Raw genomic sequence first — 22,837 nt, forward strand, 5'->3', positions numbered from 1 at the left:
TGGCAATGGACATATATACACTACCAAACGTAATGTAGATAGCTGGTGGGAAGCAGCCGCATAGCACAGGGAGATCAGCTTGGTGCTCTGTGACCACCTGGAGGGGTGGGATATGGAGGGTGGGAGGGAGGGAGATGCAGGGGGCAAGATATATGGGGACATATGTATATGTATAACTGATTCACTTTGTTACAAAGCAGAAACTGACACACCACTGTAAAGCAATTATACTCTAATAAAGATGTTAAAAATAAAATGAAAATAAAGGGAATTGTATACCCAATGAAAATATTTTTGAAAAATAAAGGTGAGTAAATCCAAAGCAAATAAAATGAATAGAATAAAGAGGAGAAATCTGTGAAACAGACCAAAAAAAACCTTTTAAGTCAAAAGTTAAGTTGAGAGGATCAAAACAACAAAAATCTAAATAGATTTGACCAAGAAAAATAGAGGACACAGCTCCCTAAAGCCTGGAATGAAAGAGGGATCATCACTAAATGTCTTACAGATGTTAAAAAATAAATAGCATGAATATCTAGGACAATTCAAAAATATACTGAAATAGAAAAATCTCTTGCAAAATACAACTAATCAAAACTGAGAGAATGCATTAGACAAAGATACTGAAGATAGACTATAAGCCCCAACCAAAAACAAAAAAAATTTAATGACAAATTAGACTTCCTCAAAATTAAAATCTATTCTTCAGGACACAACAGTAAGAAAATGAAAAGGCAAACCACACAGTGAAAGAATATATTTACAAGGACTTGTATTCAGAGTAGAGTATTCATATAACTCAATAAGAAAACAACGCAATAAAATATAGGTGAAAGATATGGACACTTCACTTCACCCAATAAAATATAGGTGAAAGATATGGACACTTCACAGAAAAAAAAAAGACGTTAAAGGACAATAAACATTTGAAAAGGTGTTCAACCTCTTTAGTCGTTAGGGAAATAAAAATTAAAAGCAAAGCAAGAGACCACTAGCTCATCCATTAGAATGTCTAAAATTAAAAAGACTGAAAATAAAAAGTGTTACTGAAAAAGTGGACCAATTGAAAGTCCGATACTTAAATTTATACTTAATTTTGGTTGGGTTCCCACCATTAACTGATAAGAAGTACTCACTGTGCCTCAACTATCTCTACAAACAACATGGTTTATGCTGCTGAACGCCTGCTTTCCTTCCAGGAATGTGGAATTTTGTTACATGCTTCACAGAGGTTGCATACAGGACCAGTGCCTGATAAAAACTCTGGCTATGAGTCTCAAGCAAGCTTGCCTGGTTGGCAACATTTCATATGTGTTGTCACAATACTCCTGGGGGAATTAAGCTTCTCCTGTATGACTCCACTGAGAAAGGACTCTTAGAAGCTTGTGCCTGGTTTCCCCAGACTTTACCCCATGCACCTTTGCTATTTTGATTTGTATCCTTCCACGGTAATTATTCACAGCTCTGAGTACAATTACATAATGAGTCCTTTGGGTCCCCAGAGCAAATCTTCAAGTCTTTGGGTCTTGAGGGCCTCCAAACACAACAACAAATAAGCATGACACAAAATATCACCTAGCCTTCACTTCCTTCAACTCCCACCATCTTCTCCCCCACTGACAACAACACAAACACACTAATAATAAGATCCATTAATGGAGAACACTTAAAATGTAGCTATTAGGTAAATTCCAGATCACAAACCCACATTTCAGTACAGAATAACCATGATAAAATGTCAATTTTTTTTTAAGTTTTCAGTTAGGAGAGCTCCTACTGATGATAATTAGCACTTTCCTTCATTAAAAAAAAATCATTAGATTAGGTCTCATTATGACTTGGTGTATGACCAAGTCTGTATTAAAATGAACCATCACAGCTACAAAGTAAGTTGAGAGACTGAAATGATAATGTACCACAAACTACACATATTTAAAGTGTAGAATTTGATGCTTTAGCATATACATTCACCAGTGAAACCATGGCACAATTAAAATAATGACATTTGAATCACCCCCCAAAGTTTCCTCGTATCTTTTTGTAATCTATCCCTCTCTTCAGGGATAGATTGGCAGGCAACCATGTAACTGGTTTAAGGCATTATAAATTACTAGCATTTTCCAGAATTTTACCTAAATCAAATTTGAAATGTTCATCAGTCCTCCACTCACAAAATCACCACTACAGCCTTATTTATATTCCCAAGAATCTACATCTACTTCCTTCCTTTCACCCATAACCTACTGTGGTAACTACTCTACCTTCTCTCTATCACTCAACCCACTAGACTCTGGCTTTCTGCCACTATCATCCTATGACTACATGGGATTCTCTAAAACATCACCAATGGCCTTCTGTCAAACACAATGGCCCCTACTCAGTACCCATTCTATTCTACTAGACTACTCTACAGTACTTGAAATCATTAATTACTCTGTTTTTTAAAAACTTTCTTTTCCTTAGCCAGCTATGACCTCCAGTTCTCAAACTCCATGTGCTAGTACCTCTTTTTCTGTCCTCCAACACGCTGGCAGTCTTTAAAGTCTCATTTCCAGCCCTATGCTATCATAGCAGTTGTTGTTATAGCAACAGAAACAAATATTTACTGTACTGTTACCATATGCTAGGTGCTGTGTTAAGAGCTTCATATAAGCTCACTGATTTCTAACAATTCTACAAGATAAGTAATGTTACACTCATTTCAAATTACATACAAAATTAAGAGAGAATAGTATATTGAACCTCCACAAACCTACCACCCAGCTTCAACAATGATCAATGTTTTGCCAATCTTGATTAATTAATACCCACGTACATATTCTTACCCACTGCCATACTTTAGAGCAAATTTCAGAAATTACCCATAAGTACTTAAATATGTATCTTTAACAGGTGCTTACTATTTCTCCAATAAACTCTATTTCATGGTTATACTGTATGGCAAGAGTGAATCTGTGCCTCTGTTACACGCCTGTTGCCAAAGAGACATAATCCAAATTCCTTAGGATTCCTTACAGTCTTTGGTATGTAAGACTCTGTAAATATGGATCCGATGTACCTTTCCTGCCTTACCATCCATCACTTTCATCCAGGCACTATGCCCTAGCCAGTTTGGACTATTTACCATTCCCTGAACATGCCTTGCAATTTCACACCTCTATACCTCTGTTTTTGCTGTGTAAAACATTCAATAATGTCCTGTTCCTATCTGGCAGAATTCTAGGTATCCAGTTGACAATTCCTGTATAAGAACTGATCCTGAAACCACAAAATGAAAGTAAATATAAATTCTCTTGAATTTCATTCCTTTTCTCTTGGGCATATGCTTTATAAAATGCACAAAATTATCATCAAATATATGTTCTCCTTTTCCTTAATTTTATCTTATTCTCCTACTTTTTAATTCACAAAATTTAATATTACATATTACCTGCATATTATACTTCTCTTAAACTGTACAATTTTAATATATGGTCACAAAAATATGTAACTGAAAGGGCATTTTATAGTAAAACTTTTTATACAAAGAAATGCTTTACCATTTACTAATTATTTCTGAATGCTATCTAGTTCAGACACTATTTTATTTGGGCTATTTCAAGTTTTATTATTAGTATAAATTGTACATAACTAAAGACATAGTTTAATAAGTAAACTTTTTCATTTTTCTTTAGCCACTAATAGCTATGAAAAACCTATTGAAATTTCTAATTATTATGATCATAATATTAAGATAAATAAAAGATATATAGGGATGCATTTTTTAATCATTCTATGTGTGTAAAATCACTAAATGATTATCTTTTACAAACATGAAAGAATTTTCAACATAGTTCCATAAAATACCACTGCCACAGGGTGAAATTTAGTTACTACTGTATTTCCATCTGTTAATTTTTTTAAGTTTAAGAATATAAATACTAGTTATCACGAGGTATATATATACATGTCGCTAATAAATGCTACAGTAATCTAAGATTCTAGAATGGAGTTGGTATTACCAAAATACACAACCTCAAAAGTACTACATTAGCCTAAACTAAAAAAGTTAAAGGAGTCTGATCAGACAAAATGAGCTCTAACATTTCTTTTCTTTTTTTCTTTTTATTTTTTGGCTGCGCCACTCGGCTTGTGGGATCTTAGTTACCCCACCAGGGTTTAAACCCGGGCCACCGCAGTGACAGCACCAAGTTGTAACCACTGGACCACCAGGGAATTCCCTCTAACACTTTAGATTAGTGTCATCTGGTTCCCTCATTTTGATTAGTTTATCAAATCATTGCTAAGATTAATCACAAAATGGCCTCTCCCACAGGCGCTAAACACCTTTGTTGCAGGAAAAAGAATTTGAAAAATAGGTATGAGATTCTGAGCACTTCTCCTTAACTCTAAAATAGAACTCTGATTAATCTGCTGGAGAAGCCACATGGAAAGATAGAGACCTTGAGGTTACAACATGTAGCTATTTTGGTGATCCAGCTGAGGACAGCCTTCCAGCCATCCCTGCCAACATACCACATGTGTGAGTAAACCCTTTTGGACATTCCAGCCAGCTGAGCCCACAGATAACTGTAGCCACAAGTGGTGTCACCTATACAGAATGATGATTAGTTTTAGTCCACTATATTTTGGGGTGCTTTGCCACACAGCAATAGATAATATTGTAAGGGTATCATCATTAATGTCCCACTTAACAAGGTTTTCAAGCCACACACTCTGCATCAACTGATATTTTAAAGACAAAAATAAAATAATTTCAAAGACCACTGTCTCCACACTGATCCCCAAACCCTAGTATTTGAAGCAAGGTGGTGGGGTGGCTAAGATCACAAATATTAATAAAAATAAATAAATAGCACGTAATATCACAAATTACAGCTTTCCAATCATTTATAAGATTTCTCATTTATTCAAGTTCTAAATTTTTGACAATTTCAAATCAAGGTAACAAACATAAAATACAAATAGAAGTTATTTCCACATGAGCCTTCCTGAGATGGAAATAACACCTGAAAGTGTGTCTTAAAACTAGAGACACAAGGTAAAAAATTACCTACGAGCAGTGGTTCTTAACTGGGTCAATGTTACCACCACCACCCCACCTACCTCCCACCCCCCAGGGCCAGGGCCTTTGGCAATATCTGGAGACATTTTTCACTGCCACACTTGAGAGGAGATGTTAGTGAGTGGAGGTCATATATGCTGCTAAATTTCTTATAATGTACAAGATAACAAAGAATTATCTGGCCCAAAATGTCAACATTGCCAAGGATAAGAAGCCCTAGCTATGAGGAATGAAAGTATGAAGATATTGTCTTCTTATGATCACTACCTTAAAAACTAATGAAACAAGTGATTCTACTGGCAAAATTGATGATTACAACTCTGAAAATTTTTATTTTTTAATAAAAGTAATGTGATAATTTTGGTATTTTCTACATAAGAAAAAGCATAATACACTAAATATTAAGCCTACAAAAAATATATAAGAAAAACTGATAATATAAAGTAAAGCAGAAAGAACTTTTTGCAAATGCATTACTGGAAAAAAATGTTGCTACATGTATTACAACTACCAATTAAAATATATTTTGTTTGATCAAATTACTATTAATTGGTAATAGAATAAACACATAAATCTAGTCCATAAAATAAGCATTTGGCACTTAAAAGTCTTATTTAAATTCATATTTTAACAAGAACATGATCAACAGAGATGTATCTAACTGAACATTATTTTTAAAGTTTTTTCCATTTTAGAAATAAACTCATCTAACTAATCACATGACTATACAGGACTAGGCCTATGAAAAAGTCAATGTACTTTTGTCAACTGTTTTAAGGAAAAAATATTAAATGTCCTAAATAGGCTTTTTCAAAATAAGTTTTGCATCTATTACCATACACACACTTTTCTGTCCTTTTTAAAAGGTCATTTTAATACTGCGGAGACAGAGTAGAGTCTGATACAGTTCTATAAAGGAAAGAATGAGTGTGGTTAGTGTAAAAGATTCAAAGACCGACAAGTAAGAACTGTTTTTATATCAAACAAATATACTTAGGCTGCTTTCTACATTAGAAAAGGTAACAATAAACTTTTCATTACCTTTACATTTGGCTTCTTTGTTGAAACTCCTCTATACCAACCTAAAACAAAGCATACAAAAGATATTAAAATCATATTGTTGTCACTTTCTGTAAGAGACATTATTTTTAGGATAATTAATTAATGCAAAACTTTCTAGTAAGTTTTAGGCACTTTATGCCTTTATTAAGCGTAGTTTACTCCAAAAGAAATAATCTTACAATAAATACAACATTCCCAATTTTCATCAAAAAGTACAAAATCCCTTTCAACTGAATAAGACAAAAAAAAAAATTAGAAAAGATTTCAGAGGACATATATTCAACTCCTTGAAAATTCCCAGAGGAAACCGTTAGGGGTTAGGAAAATGCCAAAATCATATAGCTTTTTTGGTGGCAAATAGGGAGTACAGCCCAGACTTTCTATTTCCTGGTCTCACTGACTCTCCCATGCACTAAACTACACCACCCTCATTTCTTGGCTTTCCAGTTGCTGAAGTTGACATCAGTGCTTCATTTATTCCCTCTCACCATTCATAAACAGCAATAACAATGAAAGTTAAAATTACACAATAAAAACAATTTTCAGAGAAAGGAAATTTTTTTACCAACTTTTCTTAAATCCAATCTATTATTTTCAGAGGGTTGCTATAGTTTCTCTACTTGGGTTTAAGGGGAAACAACTCCAATGAGTAGAAGAGGAAGCTAAGAGTTATATTTAAAGGAGGAATATGAAGAAAAAAGAAAGAGGAGATTGTTGATGATAGCTAATATTAACTGAGAGCTTACTATCCTTAATTCCATGTTCTGAAATTGAGTTGTTCCATGTATTAACCTTTAAGTCCCACAACAAAGCCATGAGGAAAACAATCAACTTTTTCTCCCCTGAAATCATAACAAACAATAAAATAATACCCTTACTTCTGTTTAGTACAACACATGAGATCATAAATTTGAATAACTCAATTTACACTTGAGAGTCTCAATATCTTTATTTTTGGTAAGTGATAACCTTACCAATGTGACACTTTACCATATCTTAAACAGGATAAAGAATGACATCAGCAGGTATGGCAGAGTAAGGACTGCCAAAAAAACCCTATCCTCAGTAAAATCAATAATAACACTGGCAAACACTGTCAATATCAACTTTTTTAGAACTCTAGAAGCAAACTAAAGACTTGAAATATTCCAAAGAGTATTTATTCAAGAAATCTGAATCTCAGTCAGAACCCTCTTAACTTGCCCTATCCCATCTCCCTCTCCACAGCCCTGTGTTAAACTTGAAAACCAGTCCCACATTCACAGGGAAAACCAGAAAACTAACAGCCCCTGAAGAGGACGGAAAAGAAGAAATGCAGGAAGACCTAAATAAATGAAGAGGTTTACCATCTTCACGAATTATAAAACTTAGCACTGTTAAGATATCAATTATCCCTAAAATGATCTATAGGTTCAATTCAATCCCAATCAAAATCCCAGAGAAATTTTTGGTAGGGTATTAACAAGTTCTAAAATTTAAAAGGAAAGACAAATGACTACTATAATAGTCAAAACAATTTTGAAGAAAGAAAAAATTTGAATGACCCACACTACCTGATTTTAAGACTTAATATAAACCTACCATAATTGAGAGTGTAATACTGGCTAAAGAACAGACACAGAGATCAATGAAATAGATTGTAAAATCCAGAAATTAACCCACACATAAACGAACAATTGATTTTTGACAAAGGTACAAAAGCACTTCAATGGAGAATTGATAGTCTTTCAACAAATGGTGCTGAAACAATCAGACATACATATACAAAAAGAAAAAAAGAACCTCAACCTATACCTTGCACTATAAACAAAATTACCTCAAAATATATCTAAAAGTGTAAAACTTATACAAGGACAACAAGAGACCATTTTTGTGATCTTGTGGCTAGACAAAGATTTCTTAAGCACACTCCATATAAGAATAAATTTTTAAGGTTATACTCCATTTATAATTATAAAATATTGCCTATACTCCCAGTGTTGTACAATATATCCTTGTACCTTATTTTATACCTAATACTTTGTACCTCTTAATCCCCTACCCCTATATTGCCCTTTCCCCCTCCCCTCTCCCTACTGGTAACTACAAGTTTGTTCTCAATTAACAAATGGGCAGAGACCTGAACAGATACCTCTCCAAAGAAGATATACAGTTGGCAAATAAACATGTGAAAAGATGCTCAACATCATATGTGATTCAGGAACTACAAATTAAAACAATGAGATACCACTGCACACCTACTAGAATAGCCACTATCCAAAACACTGACAACACCACATGCTGATGAGGATGTGGAGCAACAGGAACTTTCATTGCTGATGGGAATCCAAAATGGTACAGCCACTTTGGAAGACAGTTTGGCAATTTCTTACAAAACTAAATGTACTTTTACCACAAGATCCATCAGACTCACTCTTTGGTACTTACTCAAATGAGTTGAACACTTATGTCCACACAAAAACCTGCACATGGATGTTTATAGCAGCTTTATTCATAAGTGCTTAAACTTAGAAGAAACGAAGATGACCTTCAATAGGTAAATAGATAAATAAAACTGTGGTACATCCAGACACTGGAATATTATCCAGTGATTTTTAAAAAATGAGCTATCAAGCCACAAAAGGACATGGAAGATATTTAAATGCATATTACTAAATGAACAAAGCCAATATGAAAATGCCACACAGTGTATGATTCCAACTATATGACAATCTAGAAAAGGTAAAACCATGGAGACAGTAAGAAGATCAATGGTTGCCAAGGGTTAGCAGGGAGGGAGGGATAAATAGGTGAAGAGAATTTTTAGGGCAGTAAAACTACTCTGTATAATACTATAGTGGCAGTTACATGTCATGGTATATTTATCTAAACCAATAGTGTGTACAACGCCAAGAGTGAACTCTGATGTAAACTATGGACTTTGGGTGATAATGATTTGTCAATGTAGGTTCATCAATTGTAACAAGTGTACCCATTCTAGTGAGTGATGTTGATATTGGGGGAGGCTGCACATGTGTGAAGGCAGGGGGTATACAGGAACTCTCTGTACTTTCCACTCAATTTTGTCTAAAACTGCTCTAAAAAATAAAGTCTTGTTTTTTTAACGCATTTACTATATGTAATCCCACACCTAGGTATTTTCCCAATACAAAAAAAGCCTACACTAAAATCTATACTCATTATTTATAATAACTTTATTCATAACAATCAAAAACAGAACAATTCAAATGTCCATCAACTGCTGCACAGATAAATAAAATGTGATTTCAACCTGTATGATGAAATACTGCTAAGGAAGAACACACTACAGATACATATGACATGAATGGCTTTCCAATGCATTATGCTAAGTGAAAAAAGCCAGACACTATATAATGTGTGATTCCATTTATATGATACTCTGGAAAACACAAAACTAGAAGGACAGATCAGTGGTTGCCAGGGTTGAGAGAAAGGGGTTGGGAAGCAAGTTTGACTACAAGGAGCATGATGTTATATTTGGGGGTGGTGAAAATGTTCTATATCTAGATTGTGGCAATGGTTACAAGATTATGCATTTGCCAAAATTCACAAAATTCTTATGACTATACTCCAAAAAGGATGACTCTTCCTGTATATAGGTTACACCTCAATAACCTGACTAAAATAAATACACACACAATAGTATACTTCACATCTACCACAATGGTTAGAATTTTTATTTGAAATTTTAACAGTATCAGGTGTTGGCAAGAGAATGTAGAGCGATCACATACTGCTAGTGAAGGCGATAATAAATGGTCCCCACTTTCAAAAACAATGCAATATTATCTGCATATTGTATGACACTGAAATTCTACTCCCATATATTATCCCCTATACAACAGCATTGAACTGGGGATATTACTCACTCTAGAGGAATTTTTAGAAATCTGTGGGGTGGTCTGAGTTACCAGAGAAGATATTAAAAATATTTATATTTTGAAAAGACAAAGATTCTTAGAAGAAAATATAGGAGTAAATCTTCATGACCCTGGGTTAAGAAACAATTTCACACAGAAGCAACAACAAAGTTCCAATTTTTTATGTTTTTATAAAACAACAGTGAGAGAATAACTGGGATAAAATCACATGCAGATTAAGCACCACCTCAAGATTTCAGGTAAGCACTTGATCACATAACATAACATATGTTTACAGAGGTCGGCCATTTCTCATCAAGCAAACTCTCACAATATTGTTTACCAAAAAGCTCTGTCCTGGGCTTGCCTGGTGATGCAGTGGTTGAGAATCTGCCTGCCAATGCAGAGGACACGGGTTCAAGCCCTGGTCCGAGAAGATCCCACAGGCCGCGGAGCAACTAAGCCCATGCGCCACAACTACTGAGCCTGTGCTCTAGAGCCCGTGAGCCACAACTACTGAGCCCGCATGCTGCAACTATTGAAGCCGGCGCACCTAGAGCCCATGCTCCACAGCAAGAGAAGCAACCGTGATAAGAAGCCTGTGCATTGCAACAAAGAGTAGCCCCCACTCGCCACAACTAGAAAAAGCCCGCACGCAGCAACGAACACCCAACACAGCCAAAAATAAATAAATTTATTAAAAAAAAAGCTGTGTCCTTATGAATGAAATATACATATTAGATTGCAATATAAACTCTTGCTTCTTGTTGGGAGGCAGAGGAACAAAAGAAAGGGAAACTTAGACCAGTTCTGATGAATAGCAAGTAGCTTCAAAAACACATTATCAGGGACTTCCCTCGTGGCCCAGCGGTTAAGAATCCGCATGACAATGCAGGGGACACGGGTTCGAGCCCTGGTCTGGGAAGATCCCACATGCTGCGGAGCAACTAAGCCCATGAGCCACAACTACTGAGCCTGCACTCTAGAGCCTGCAAGCCACAACTACTGAGCCTGCACTCTAGAGCCTGCAAGCCACAACTACTGAAGCCCACGCGCCTAGAGTCTGTGCTCCGCAACAAGAGAAGCCACCGCAACGAGAAGCCCACGCACCGCAATGAAGAGTAGCCCCCACTCACCACAACTAGAGAAAGCCCGTGAGCAGCAACAAACACCTAACGCAGCCATAAATAAATAAATTTATTTATTTAAAAAAAAAACACATTATCATCTTCATTCAATGCCACCATTGTGAGGGTCATGAGAACTATGCTCAATGAATTTCAGCCATCATTTTTTCTTAAAACCAAACATCTGCTACAAATTTTGCCAAATGGTATCATTCCATGAGAGATTCAGAACTGAAGAGGATGAAGAAAGAATAAGAAAGGAGAGAGAGAAGTAAGAAGAAAAAGCTCATTCTTTTAATGTCTTTTATATACAGAACAAAAAAGTTCATAACTTCTCAGATAAAAGATTCAAAGAACTCAGATATCTGCAACATCATTAAGAATCAACAGTAAAAAGATGTTTTTTGGGGGTTTTTTTTACATCTTTATTGGAGTATAATTGCTTCACAATGGTGTGTCAGTTTCTGCCCTACAACAAAGTGAATCAGTTATACATATACATATGTTCCCATATCTCTTCCCTCTTGCGTCTCCCTCCCTCCCACCCTCCCTATCCCACCCCTCCAGGTGGTCACAAAGCACTGAGCTGATCTCCCTGTGCTATGCGGCTGCTCCCCGCTAGCTACCTATTCTACATTTGGTAGTGCATACATGTCCATGTCACTCTCTCGCCCCGTCACAGCTTACCCTTCCCCTTCCCCATATCCTCAAGTCCATTCTCTAGTAGGTCTGTGTCTTTATTCCTGTCTTACCCCTAGGTTCTTCATGACATTTTTTTTCTTAAATTCCATATATATGTGTTAGCATATAGTAATGAGCTAGTACAATGACACATCTTCTAAATTTCTGTTTTCCTATTACAATAACCCTGGACAATGTACCTTTGCAACGCGGAGCAACTAACCCTGTGTGCCACAACTAGTGAGACTGTGCTCTACAGACCACAAGCCACAACTACTGAGCCCACATGCCACAACTACTGAAGCCCACGCGCCTAGAACCTGTGCTCCACAACAAGAGAAGCCACCGCAATGAGAAGTCCATGCACTGCAACGAAGAGTAGTCCCCGCTCGCCGCAACTAGAGAAAGCCCACGGCAGCAACAAAGACCCAATGCAGCCAAAATAAAATCAATCCAAAGTCCTTACTACAACCTCTGCTTATTGCATCTCCCACCACGCTCTCTGCTCCTCCCTAACCAACCCCTCAACTACAGCCATACCAGTTTCCCTGCAATTCCTTCAACTCACTAAGCAAGCTCCCATACCTCAGGACTTTTACACTCCATGCCACATATGCCTGGACTGCTCTTCTCCTAGAGAACCACAGAATTGGTTCCTTTGCTTCCTCACTTCCGTCTATTCTCTGCCCAAATGTTATCTTCTCAGGAAAGGCCTTCCATGATTATCCTATATAAATACAGAGAAAACATAACCCCCCACCCCACCCCAATGCACACTATCACTCTATCTCCTTCTACCTGTTTTGTCCTTCCTTATTCTTCTCAATGAGAAGTTTGTTTTATCCTTTTCAGCTGAGTCCCAGCTGAAAGAGTGCTTGATCAGCATTAGGCACTCAAATATTTGGTAACTGAAAGAAATTAATAAATCTGTAATATATGGGCTAATAATACCTAACTGGCAAGTGGTGTTGATAAAGTTGATATATGTAAAGTGCCTTGAACAATGTCTCATACTCAATTACTGGGGGCGGGGGGCGGGGGATGACAGAGAAACAAGACACACTAAAACTCTATGTCCGCTAGTTAATACTGTAAAGTGTATTTCTAAACCTCCCCAAAGAAGACTGGGCCTATAGGGGAAAAAAAAGAAAAACCTTGCAGTCAGAAGTTTCTTAATATAAATGATGTTCATTCTAAGAAACATTAACGGCCCAAAAATATATTCCTAAATGGCCCTCTTAAATCATTTCTGGAAAAAGTAGGGATATAAATAAAAAAGAAATACTCTTACCTATCTAACAGAGATTCAAATTAGTGCATGAATTAATACCCGTGTTCTCCTTTCTCACCAGCAAAATGTTGATACAGACACTGGTACAGAGAAGATCTACTACTGCAACAGAAAGTACAATCACTGAACCTAAAACTGGAGAGAATGAGTATGCAGGGCCTCCAAACACATGGAAAGTAACTCTTCCAACATTAAACAAAAATGACTTTTTAAAATTTATTTATTTATTTTATTTATTTATTTTTGGCTGTGTTGGGTCTTCATTGCTGTGCGTGGGCTTTCTCTAGTTGCAGTGAGCGGGGGCTACTCTTTGCTGCGGTGCGCAGGCTTCTCCCTGCAGTAGCTTCTCCTGTTGCAGAGCACAGGCTCTAGGCGTGTGAGCTCAGTAGTTGTGGCTCACGGACCCTAGAGCGCAGGCTCAGTAGTTGTGGCACACGGGCTTATTAGTTGCTCCACAGCAGTGTGAGATCTTCCCGGACCAGTGCTCGAACCTGCAATCGAACCAATCGAACCCTGCATTGGCAGGTGGATTCTCCAGCACTGCGCCACCAGGGAAGCCCAAAATGACTTTATCACCATATAATCTGTCCATAATTAATTATCACTAATAGAACCTGAATGACGAATATGACTTTAGCCACAATTCCTTTATTCTTAAAAAGCCACCATTGAATCTTTCATGCTTACAACCATAGCTCTGTCTCAATGGACTTTTACTTATAACTCACCTTCATACAAAATGCTATTTAGAGCTATCCATCCACTGGAGGACTTTATATTTCCGACCTAAAGTAAGATTTCTACTAAAATCAACAAAATGTAGAAAGTAAATTAGGAATAGGATAGCTAAAATAAACCAAAATGTCTCTTTAGTGTCCCAAAACATAGACTGGCCTAAGAGAATAAGCTTATTTTCTTAGTCTACATAGTTTTTTACTGGGTGTACAGTTTTTCATGAAAAGCCAAACTAGGTTTCCTGTTAGCTAGGTTTACAAAAATTCTTCATAACATCAAATTTATCAACACAAGAAATAAGTAACAGTCACTACTGAGAAAAGTTCTATGCTGAAAAGAGCCAGGAAAAGAACCAGTACCAAGTAAAAAAATTAAATGTGGGTTGTAGTCTCACGTAAAAAAATACATCAATGCAAATATAATCTCACTTGAAAAAATTGTAGAAAGTCCACAAGATAAGATAGAAAATGACAAAATAGAAAACTAAAGTGGAAAAACAACAGTAAAACCAAAAGCTCTAAGATATTAACTGGACTCTGAAATATGAGACTTGATTTTGGGAACTTCGTGAAAGCATGTAGTGTAGTGACACTGTGGCACAGATGTCTAATAAAAATGTTTCCTTATGGAGTCTGTATTCCTCCAGTCTTGGCTTCATTTGATATAGAAACAGTCCCATGTTGTGTTAACTTCTTTCACCCAGACATTACAATACTTGTGAAGACCACTGAAAAAGTGACACATTTTCATTTCATCAACTTAAATGTTATTGGTTACATTTACTAAAAATGGTAATTTTACCTAAAATAAATTTTTAAATTACATACTAGTAAAGTTAGAAAACTCAATAATGTATATACAAAAAGTCTACTTTAAAAATGTCAGAAATTTAGACTCTAAAAATGCCATTTTATAAAATGTGATTAAAAATTAAGGTAGTAAATGAAAATTGAGATGCAATAATAAGTCCTGTTTTATACTAAAATCACTAGGGATTTTACTTTAGTTTTTTTATAACATCTTTATTGGAGTATAATTGCTTTACAATGGTGTGTCAGTTTCTGCTTTATAACAAAGTGAATCAGTTATACATATACATATATCCCCATATCTCCTCCCTCTTGCATCTCCCTCCCTCCCACCCCTCTAGGCGGTCACAAAGCACTGAGCCGATCTCCCTGTGCTATGCGGCTCCTTCCCACTAGCTAGCTATTTTACATCTGGTAGTGTATATGTCCATGCCACTCTCTCACTTTGTCCCAGCTTACCCTTCCCCCTCCCCATGTCCTCAAGTCCATTCTCTAGTAGGTCTGCGTCTTTATTCCCGTCTTGCCCCGAGGTTCTTCATGACCTTTTTTTGTTTGTTTTTTAGATTCCATATATATGTGTTAGCATACAGTATTTGTTTTTCTCTTTCTGACTTACTTCACTCTGTATGACAGACTCTAGGTCCACCCACCTCAATACAAATAACTCAATTTCATTTCTTTTTATGGCTGAGTAATATTCCATTGTATATATATGCCTCATCTTCTTTATCCATTCATCTGTTGATGGACACTTAGGTCACTTCCATGTCCTGGCTATTGTAAATAGAGCTGCAATGAACATTGTGGTACATGACTCTTTTTGAATTATGGTTTTCTCGGGGTATATTCCCAGTAGTGGGATTGCTGGGTCGTATGGTAGGTCTATTTTTAGTTTTTTAAGGAATCTCCATACTGTTCTCCATAGTGGCTGTATCAGTGTACATTCCCACCAACAGTGCAAGAGGGTTCACTTTAGGAGTTATTCAAAGTGTATTCTATTTAAGTAATTATTCCACAAAGGAGATTGAAAAATACAGAAAATAGATTTTTACATAAAATATAAACATATCAGACTGAAGAGCAAGAAGCAAATTATAGATTTTAGAAAGACAGCTAAGGATTCACTAGACTCTCAAATATAATAAAACTCAGAGAAAACATTATATACTATTTAAAGGTAATTAATGTACAAAAATAGAACTGAGAATACTGGATTGTCAAAGAAGTAGGAAAGTAGCACACTAGTGTGTATGTGTGCTTACTGTCACTAAGTAAGTGCTCAGTGACGATTTAACGTGTGAATGAAATGAGACAGATATAAGGGTTTACATTTGTCAACTTAACTCTGGATTGATTACACCTTCCACAATTGGTGTATAAACACACTTGGTGTATAAATTTAAAAGTCAGTTCAAGCCTGATTTTTTTTAAAAAAACAAAAACTTTTAAAAAATGTAATCCCATTAGGTTAGAAAAGCAATCAGTAAGAAAGGAATTACATATTAAGAAGAAAGTCAGTTTGGGAAAATATTCTGGATCCTGTGTGTAAATACATATATGAAAGCCTTCATCTGAAGGCTACAATTATTTAAACATATAGACAAAAAAAATAGTGGTCACCTGTCCCTGTGCCATGCTCTGTGCCAGGCGTTTTCATATCTACAATCCCAAAACACTGCTGAATACCACTTTGTTAAATATGCATCATCATTTAGATTGTGAAATGTCCTTGCCAATGAAAGTAAGGCTATACTATCAAAAAGAGCCAACAGTACCACTACAATTGCTACTGACAGAGAGGCTACAGAACAGTGTTAGCAGTGTTAACCCAAAAGAATGAAGCCTCTATATAATTCAGGCCTTGTGACAGTCAACAATCAGCAATCCTTTACAAAGATTCCGGGTGCAAACCAATCAAGCCAAATCAAAAGTACCAAATGAAGTCCAACAAAAAGTATCCTTCAGTAAGAAGTTTCAAACTTTTTATTTCGAAGGTATAACATATTCTTCACTGTCTGACAAAAGGAAAAAAATGCAAATGTATCTATCCCCACTCCCATCCCAGGGCTAACAGCTGCTCAGGAAGTAGAGACAGGTAGACAACAAGCACAATTTCTATTCCATTCCATATCGTGATTAAAAATAGTTTAAAAAAAATCACCATTCATTATGAAGGGCAGATTTGCATGTAGATCCACTTTAGAGATCATTTAAGTAACCAACTATAAAATCAAGGACCAAAATACTAATTTTTCTTTGGTATATCAATAAAAATATGCACAGCCCATCTAATTCTTTATCCTTTTTCCAATTATATAACTAACAGGCAGGAAACAAAGTACCAACCACTTACATGAAAAAAGAAATTTACAGATAATTCAGCCCCAAAGTGGGGGAACATAATTACTCAAAAGGTCTACATTCAAAATACACTTTCCATTATTTTCATTGAAAACTGTTAAAGAATAACCTTGTGTATTTATTTGCATAAAAAATAATTTAATCCTATTTTAAATCTTCATTTATGAGCAGTTAGTATAAAAGACAATAATTGGCAATAAATAAACGTACATTAAAAATTAAGAACTTTTACTTCCAAATGAGTTATTGTTCCCTTAAGAGTAGTCATTCGGGAGAACCATAAACAAATTTCAATAATATTGCCATTGATTAAGATATTTTAAAAACTCTTTTAGAATTCAAATATATATAAAATACATTTACTAACTTATGGTTCTAGCCCTGGCAAAACACTTTGCATTAGACAAATATAAACCTGAACAAAATACATGAAACAACTGTGTAAGAGCAATGGAGAGCAACTATCATAGACAAGATCTAAGGCACTATAATCCTTGAAAAAAGAGAATCACATCAAAGCGAGCTCCTCATTCAGCTGAGATTGTCCCTGAGGACATCGCAGCAAAAATGAGAGTCCCACTGAGGTAAGAAGAAAAGGGTTGACACTGAGAGCTACCTGATACAATCCCCACTAATTCCTACAGTTCTAATTCAGGGCAACGTTCCAAGAAGCCCAGCAGAAAGTAGCAGCTGACAGGCTAAAGAGTTGAACAGAGCCACATTACCTTTAGGAGAACTATAATAATACAGTGACTTTTCAACAGAAATGATGGAAATCAAAAGTTAATGAAGTAAACCTTTAAAATGCTAAAAGAAAGTATTCATCACCTGGGTGTAGAAAACTACACTCAGGGAAAAGATCTTTCAAAATGATGACAAATGAAAAAATAGATTCACATAAACAAAAGCTGAATGAATGTGCAGCAAACCTGCACTAAAGAAGCATTACTAAAAGGAGTACTTATGGTAAAATGAAAGTGATCCCAGATGCAACCATGAAAAAGAATAAAGAAACAGCACTGGAAAGGGTAAAAATGTGGGCAAACAAATGAATATAGACAGAAGATATATGACAATAGTGGTACAAAAGGTAATAGAGGAGCAAACGCAATTAAATCACTGTAAAAGTTCATGCATTGTTGGAAGGTGTAAAAGTAAAAATTCAAGGTAGACTCTAATAAGTCAAGGATGTATGTTTCAACTCTAGGGTAACACCAAGGGACACATAAAATACTTCAAAACCAACAAGCTAATAGAGGAAAATAAATAGAATTTGCTAGGTCAACTTGAGGCAAGAAAAGATAAATTAATGGACAAAGACCAAAATGACAGATTTAAACCTAGCTAGATCAATAATTAAATCAGGGGGCTTCCCTGGTGGTGCAGTGGTTGGGAGTCCGCCTGCCGATGCAGGGGACACGGGTTCGGGCCCCAGTCCGGGAGGATCCCACATGCCGCAGAGCGGCTGGGCCCGTGAGCCATGGCCGCTGAGCCTGCGCGTCCGGAGCCTGTGCTCTGCAACGGGAGAGGCCACAACAGTGAGAGGCTCGCGTACCGCAAAAAAAAAATAATAATAATAATAATTAAATCAACTGCAAATGAAATAATCCAAATTCTCAGACTAAACAAAAAGAAATCCCCTATTATGTGCTATTTACACACTACACACACACACACACACACACACATTTAAACATAAGAATGTATAAAAGTTAAAAGTAGAAGCATAGGTGACTTTCACTTGGCCCCAGAATAATGGAAGTCACTGAATCTCTCCACATAGCCTCCAAAGGACATACAGATTAAAAAAAATTTTTTTAATTTAAAAAAAGAACATTAAAGCCACAATTAATCTATGCCTTCAACATTACTAAGTGTCAGAGAATACTATGGACTTCAAATTACATTTACGTAGAGAAAAACTCCAAATTAAAAGAAGCTAACTCTAGAGCGCCTGCTCTTACTGTACAGCTCTTCACTACTACATCTCCCACGCAGATGCAATGCTTTTCTAAGACTGCCAGTTCTTTTTTACATGGACTCTCTGGACTTCTCCTTGCCTTCTACACACAGGCTTGCAGTGGTAGAATGAGTATTCTGTTTATATAGGCAAAAGAGTATGGCGCCTTGTCAAAACAAGGAACCTTGTCAAAACAAGTCAAGTACATGTAATATTCTAGGGCAAGCTCAACTGGTCATTCTGTCCTTGGATTTAAAAGGCGGATAATGGCAGCAAGGCAAATGGTGATGACAGCCTTCAATATGTCTGTTTCTCTCCCTCTCTCAAGTCTCACAGGTTTAATTTGTTCTGATTACTTTCTACATCTGGTGCTCATATGTCAACCTGATTATCACCCTTTACATTCATCCAGGAAATAACCTTCGAGAATCTCTCATGTGCTGGATTTTCTTGTTTCCTGAATCCCACGTCTTCTTATTGCTTTATTTACTGCTTTTAAAGGAACACATCCCCTAATAGCTTCTTGAGAAAAATTATATGGAAGGAAAACTGAGACCTTTGCATGGCATAAAATATATTTAGTATACTCTCATATTCAATTCCTACTTTGGCTGGGTTATAAAATTCTAGATTAGAAATCACTTTCTGTCAACATTTTGAAGACACTGCTCTACTGTCTTCTAGCTTCTATAGTTAAAATCTAATCCTCTGTATGTACTATGCTCTTTCCTGTCTCTGAATGCTTGCTGAATCTTATGAAATATTGTGAAATTTCACAGTGATATTGGCTTATTTTCATTCATTTGTGTTAGGTACTTTCAATCTATCAATCCACACCCTTCCATTCTGAAATACTTTCCTGAATTACTTCATCATTGATTTCTATCCTTCAGTTTCTCTCTTCTATGTTTCTGAATCTCCACCAGGTGATATATCTCTTGAAGCTGACCTCCAATATTCTGATCTTCTCTAATTTTCTATGATGTGTATTTTTTCTCTACTTTCCAGGAAATTTCCTCAACTTTATCTTTCAACCCTTCTTCTGAGATTTTTCATGTTTCATGATGTTCTATCATGTTTTTAATTTCCTAGAGCTCTTTTCTGTTGTCTGAATGTTCCTTTTTTTTATAGTATCCTGTTCTTGTTCCATGGATGCTATGGCTTCCTTTATGTCTCAGAGTGGTATTAATGATAAGGTTTAAGTTCTTCCCACCCTATGTAGTCGCTTTCCCCAAGGTGTTTTTTCTTCTTCTTTTTTGGGGGGAAGGAAGGGAGCCATCTTTCATATTAGAGGCATCCTCAAATATCTCGTACCCTCGGTTGTCTGCTCAATTTAAAAGAAAGTAAATTAAAAGTTAACTGGGGGAGTCCCATGGTGGCCTAGTCGTTAGGATTCTGGGCTTTCACTGCTGTGGCCCAGGTTCAATCCCTGGTTGGGGAACTGAGATCCCACAAGCACAGCAAAAAAGAAAAAGTTAACTGGAAGCTCTAAATGCATGTGTGAAGTTTGCTGACCTTCTGATTCACTGTATGGAGATCTGACTAACATTTGTTGTGAAAATTCTGATATCAAGGTATCTACTAGAGCCCAGTCAGGAAACAGAAACCACACCAACCTTTCAAAGAGGAAAAATTTTAATATAAAGAATCATTAACTAGGTAACCAAGACATGGAAGCAACCTAAATGTCCACTGACAGATGAATGGATAAAGAAGACATGGTATATATATAAAATGGAATACTACTCGGCCATAAAGAAGAAATACTACTCGGCCATAAAGAAGAAATAATACCATTTGCAGCAACATGGATGGACCTAGAGATGATCATACGAAGTGAAGTCAGACAGAGAAAGACAAATATCATATGATATCACTTATATGTGAAATCTAAAATACGATACAAATGAACTTATTTACAAAACAGAAACCGACTCACAGACACAGAAAACAAAACTTATGATTACCAAAAGGGAAGGGGGGGAGGGATAAATTAGGAGTTTGGGATTAGCATGTACAAACTACTATGTATAAAATAGATAAACAACAGGAAGAACTATACTCAATATATTGTAATAAACTATAATGGAAAAGATATGAAAAAGAATATACACACCAACACACACACACATATATATATGGCTGAATCACTTTGCTGTACACCAGAAACTAACACAACATTGTAAATCAACTATACTTTGATTTTTTTAAAAAGGAATCATTAAGTAGGTAAAAGATAGTAAGTAATTAAAAATGTAAAAGAGGACTCTAGGATATAACTGAGGTAGCAACTACAAAAAACTATTGTTTTTCGTAGAGAAGAAATAAAGAAATAAAGCTTAGAAACTTAAAGAAGGGATCCCAAAAGGCTAAGATACAGATCTCTGAGGAAGAGCGTGCTGCGGCAAAACATGCTAACCACAGCCACAGTGACAAATGCTGGACGCCATTCACCAGAACCAAGACCACTGTCTGCCATAAGGAATACTGCAGGGACCAACTGCCTTCAGAGCAGTTTGTCAGTGGGATAAAATAAAAACAGGAAGAATTAACTCTCTTCCTCAACCTCCAGCCTAACAGTCTCCCTATAATGCCCCTTTATTGGCAAAGCCTAACACAGATTTCGCTGTCAAAGAAGAAATGTGGTTTTCAGAGTTTCCAGCTCCAGCATCACAGGAAGGGCTAAGAAGGGCAGGTTTGGAACTTAGTGGCAATAAAAAGTCAATAACTGGCACAGTCAGCATCTTAGGTCTCTCATCTTGCCATGTTCAGATAGCTCACAAAAGTCTTCTAATCTCCTATTTGGAAGGTAAATGTCTGGCTGCCATGATTTCAAAGGCCAAGTGGAAGATGAAGGCTAGAAGTTTCCATATTCAATATTCTGTAGGCATGTCGTGACCTAATCACCCAGTTTTCAATACAGAACCTATTTCCTACAAAAATATGCATGAAGACTCTCAATCCACAGATGCTCTATTTATCCTTTATTTTGTAATAAACCTCAAAACTTCTACCAGATGAAGAAGGAGCAGCCACCAAATGAGCTGAAGTAAGGGAGAAGACTTATATAATGTCATCCTCATTTCTAAAGATATCTGGTGCTATAAGTTCCTATGCCTTTTAAGGATCTGCTGTGTAAATGAGGGTGGTTCCCAAATATTCCTACTACATGCTTTGGATTCAGATATCTTGGGTCTGTAAAGTCATAGTTTCCACTCTTCCAACGCCTTGCCAACTTTCTGTGTCCCTGAGAGTATACTACATTTTTAAATCCCTGTATTTTCATTTTTGTAGTGTTTCAGCAACAAGCAAAACCAAATGCAGATAATCAATACTCCAAGGTAACCCAAAAGCTCCCAACATTCTTTTCAAGATGGTAACAAATTTTCATCCTTTGAGAGTTTGTAAGCTTACTTTAAAGAGTATTCCAAATACTTTTTGAAAAAAGCTCACTATTATTAGAATAATTATATAATCTGTCAAGGTGTCTACTACTCTAAGGATAAAATTCATCTAGATGCATATAACATTTGTTTTTTAACAGTTTGTTAATTTATGGTCACATTTAATATTAAACAAAATCAAAAGAAGGATAAAGATCTGATACAAAGACGTATTCTTTTTTGAGTCCTCGTAGTAGCACTCAAATAAACTGTAATGGAAAAATTATGAAAAACACCATCCAAGCTACATTCATTTGAAATATAAACTGTGGTTTCTTACTATAAGCTCTAAGTATATTTCATCCACCTAAAATTTCCATGGAAAAATAGCTATCTTGCATATCTTATAAAAGGGGAACTTGAGAAATCATAAGCTCATGCTCAGTCATAAACCTTCCACAACAGAGATAGACCCCTGATTT

General features: G+C 36.1%; 1 protein-coding gene across 1 annotated transcript in view; it reads right to left on the reverse strand.

The window, feature by feature from the left end:
- Positions 1-22,837, reverse strand: part of DOCK3 (dedicator of cytokinesis 3) — a gene marked incomplete at both ends in the record, with an annotated part of 412,488 nt that overhangs the window by 331,572 nt on the left and 58,079 nt on the right. Inside the window, one exon of the mRNA XM_082848220.1 lies at positions 6,107-6,147. Coding sequence (XP_082704346.1) covers positions 6,107-6,147 — 41 coding nt within the window. The remainder of the gene's footprint in view (positions 1-6,106; positions 6,148-22,837) is intronic.

The sequence above is a fragment of the Leucopleurus acutus genome, assembly GCF_964270905.1.
Source record: "Leucopleurus acutus genome assembly, chromosome: 10".
NCBI classification, from domain to species: Eukaryota; Metazoa; Chordata; class Mammalia; order Artiodactyla; family Delphinidae; genus Leucopleurus; species Leucopleurus acutus.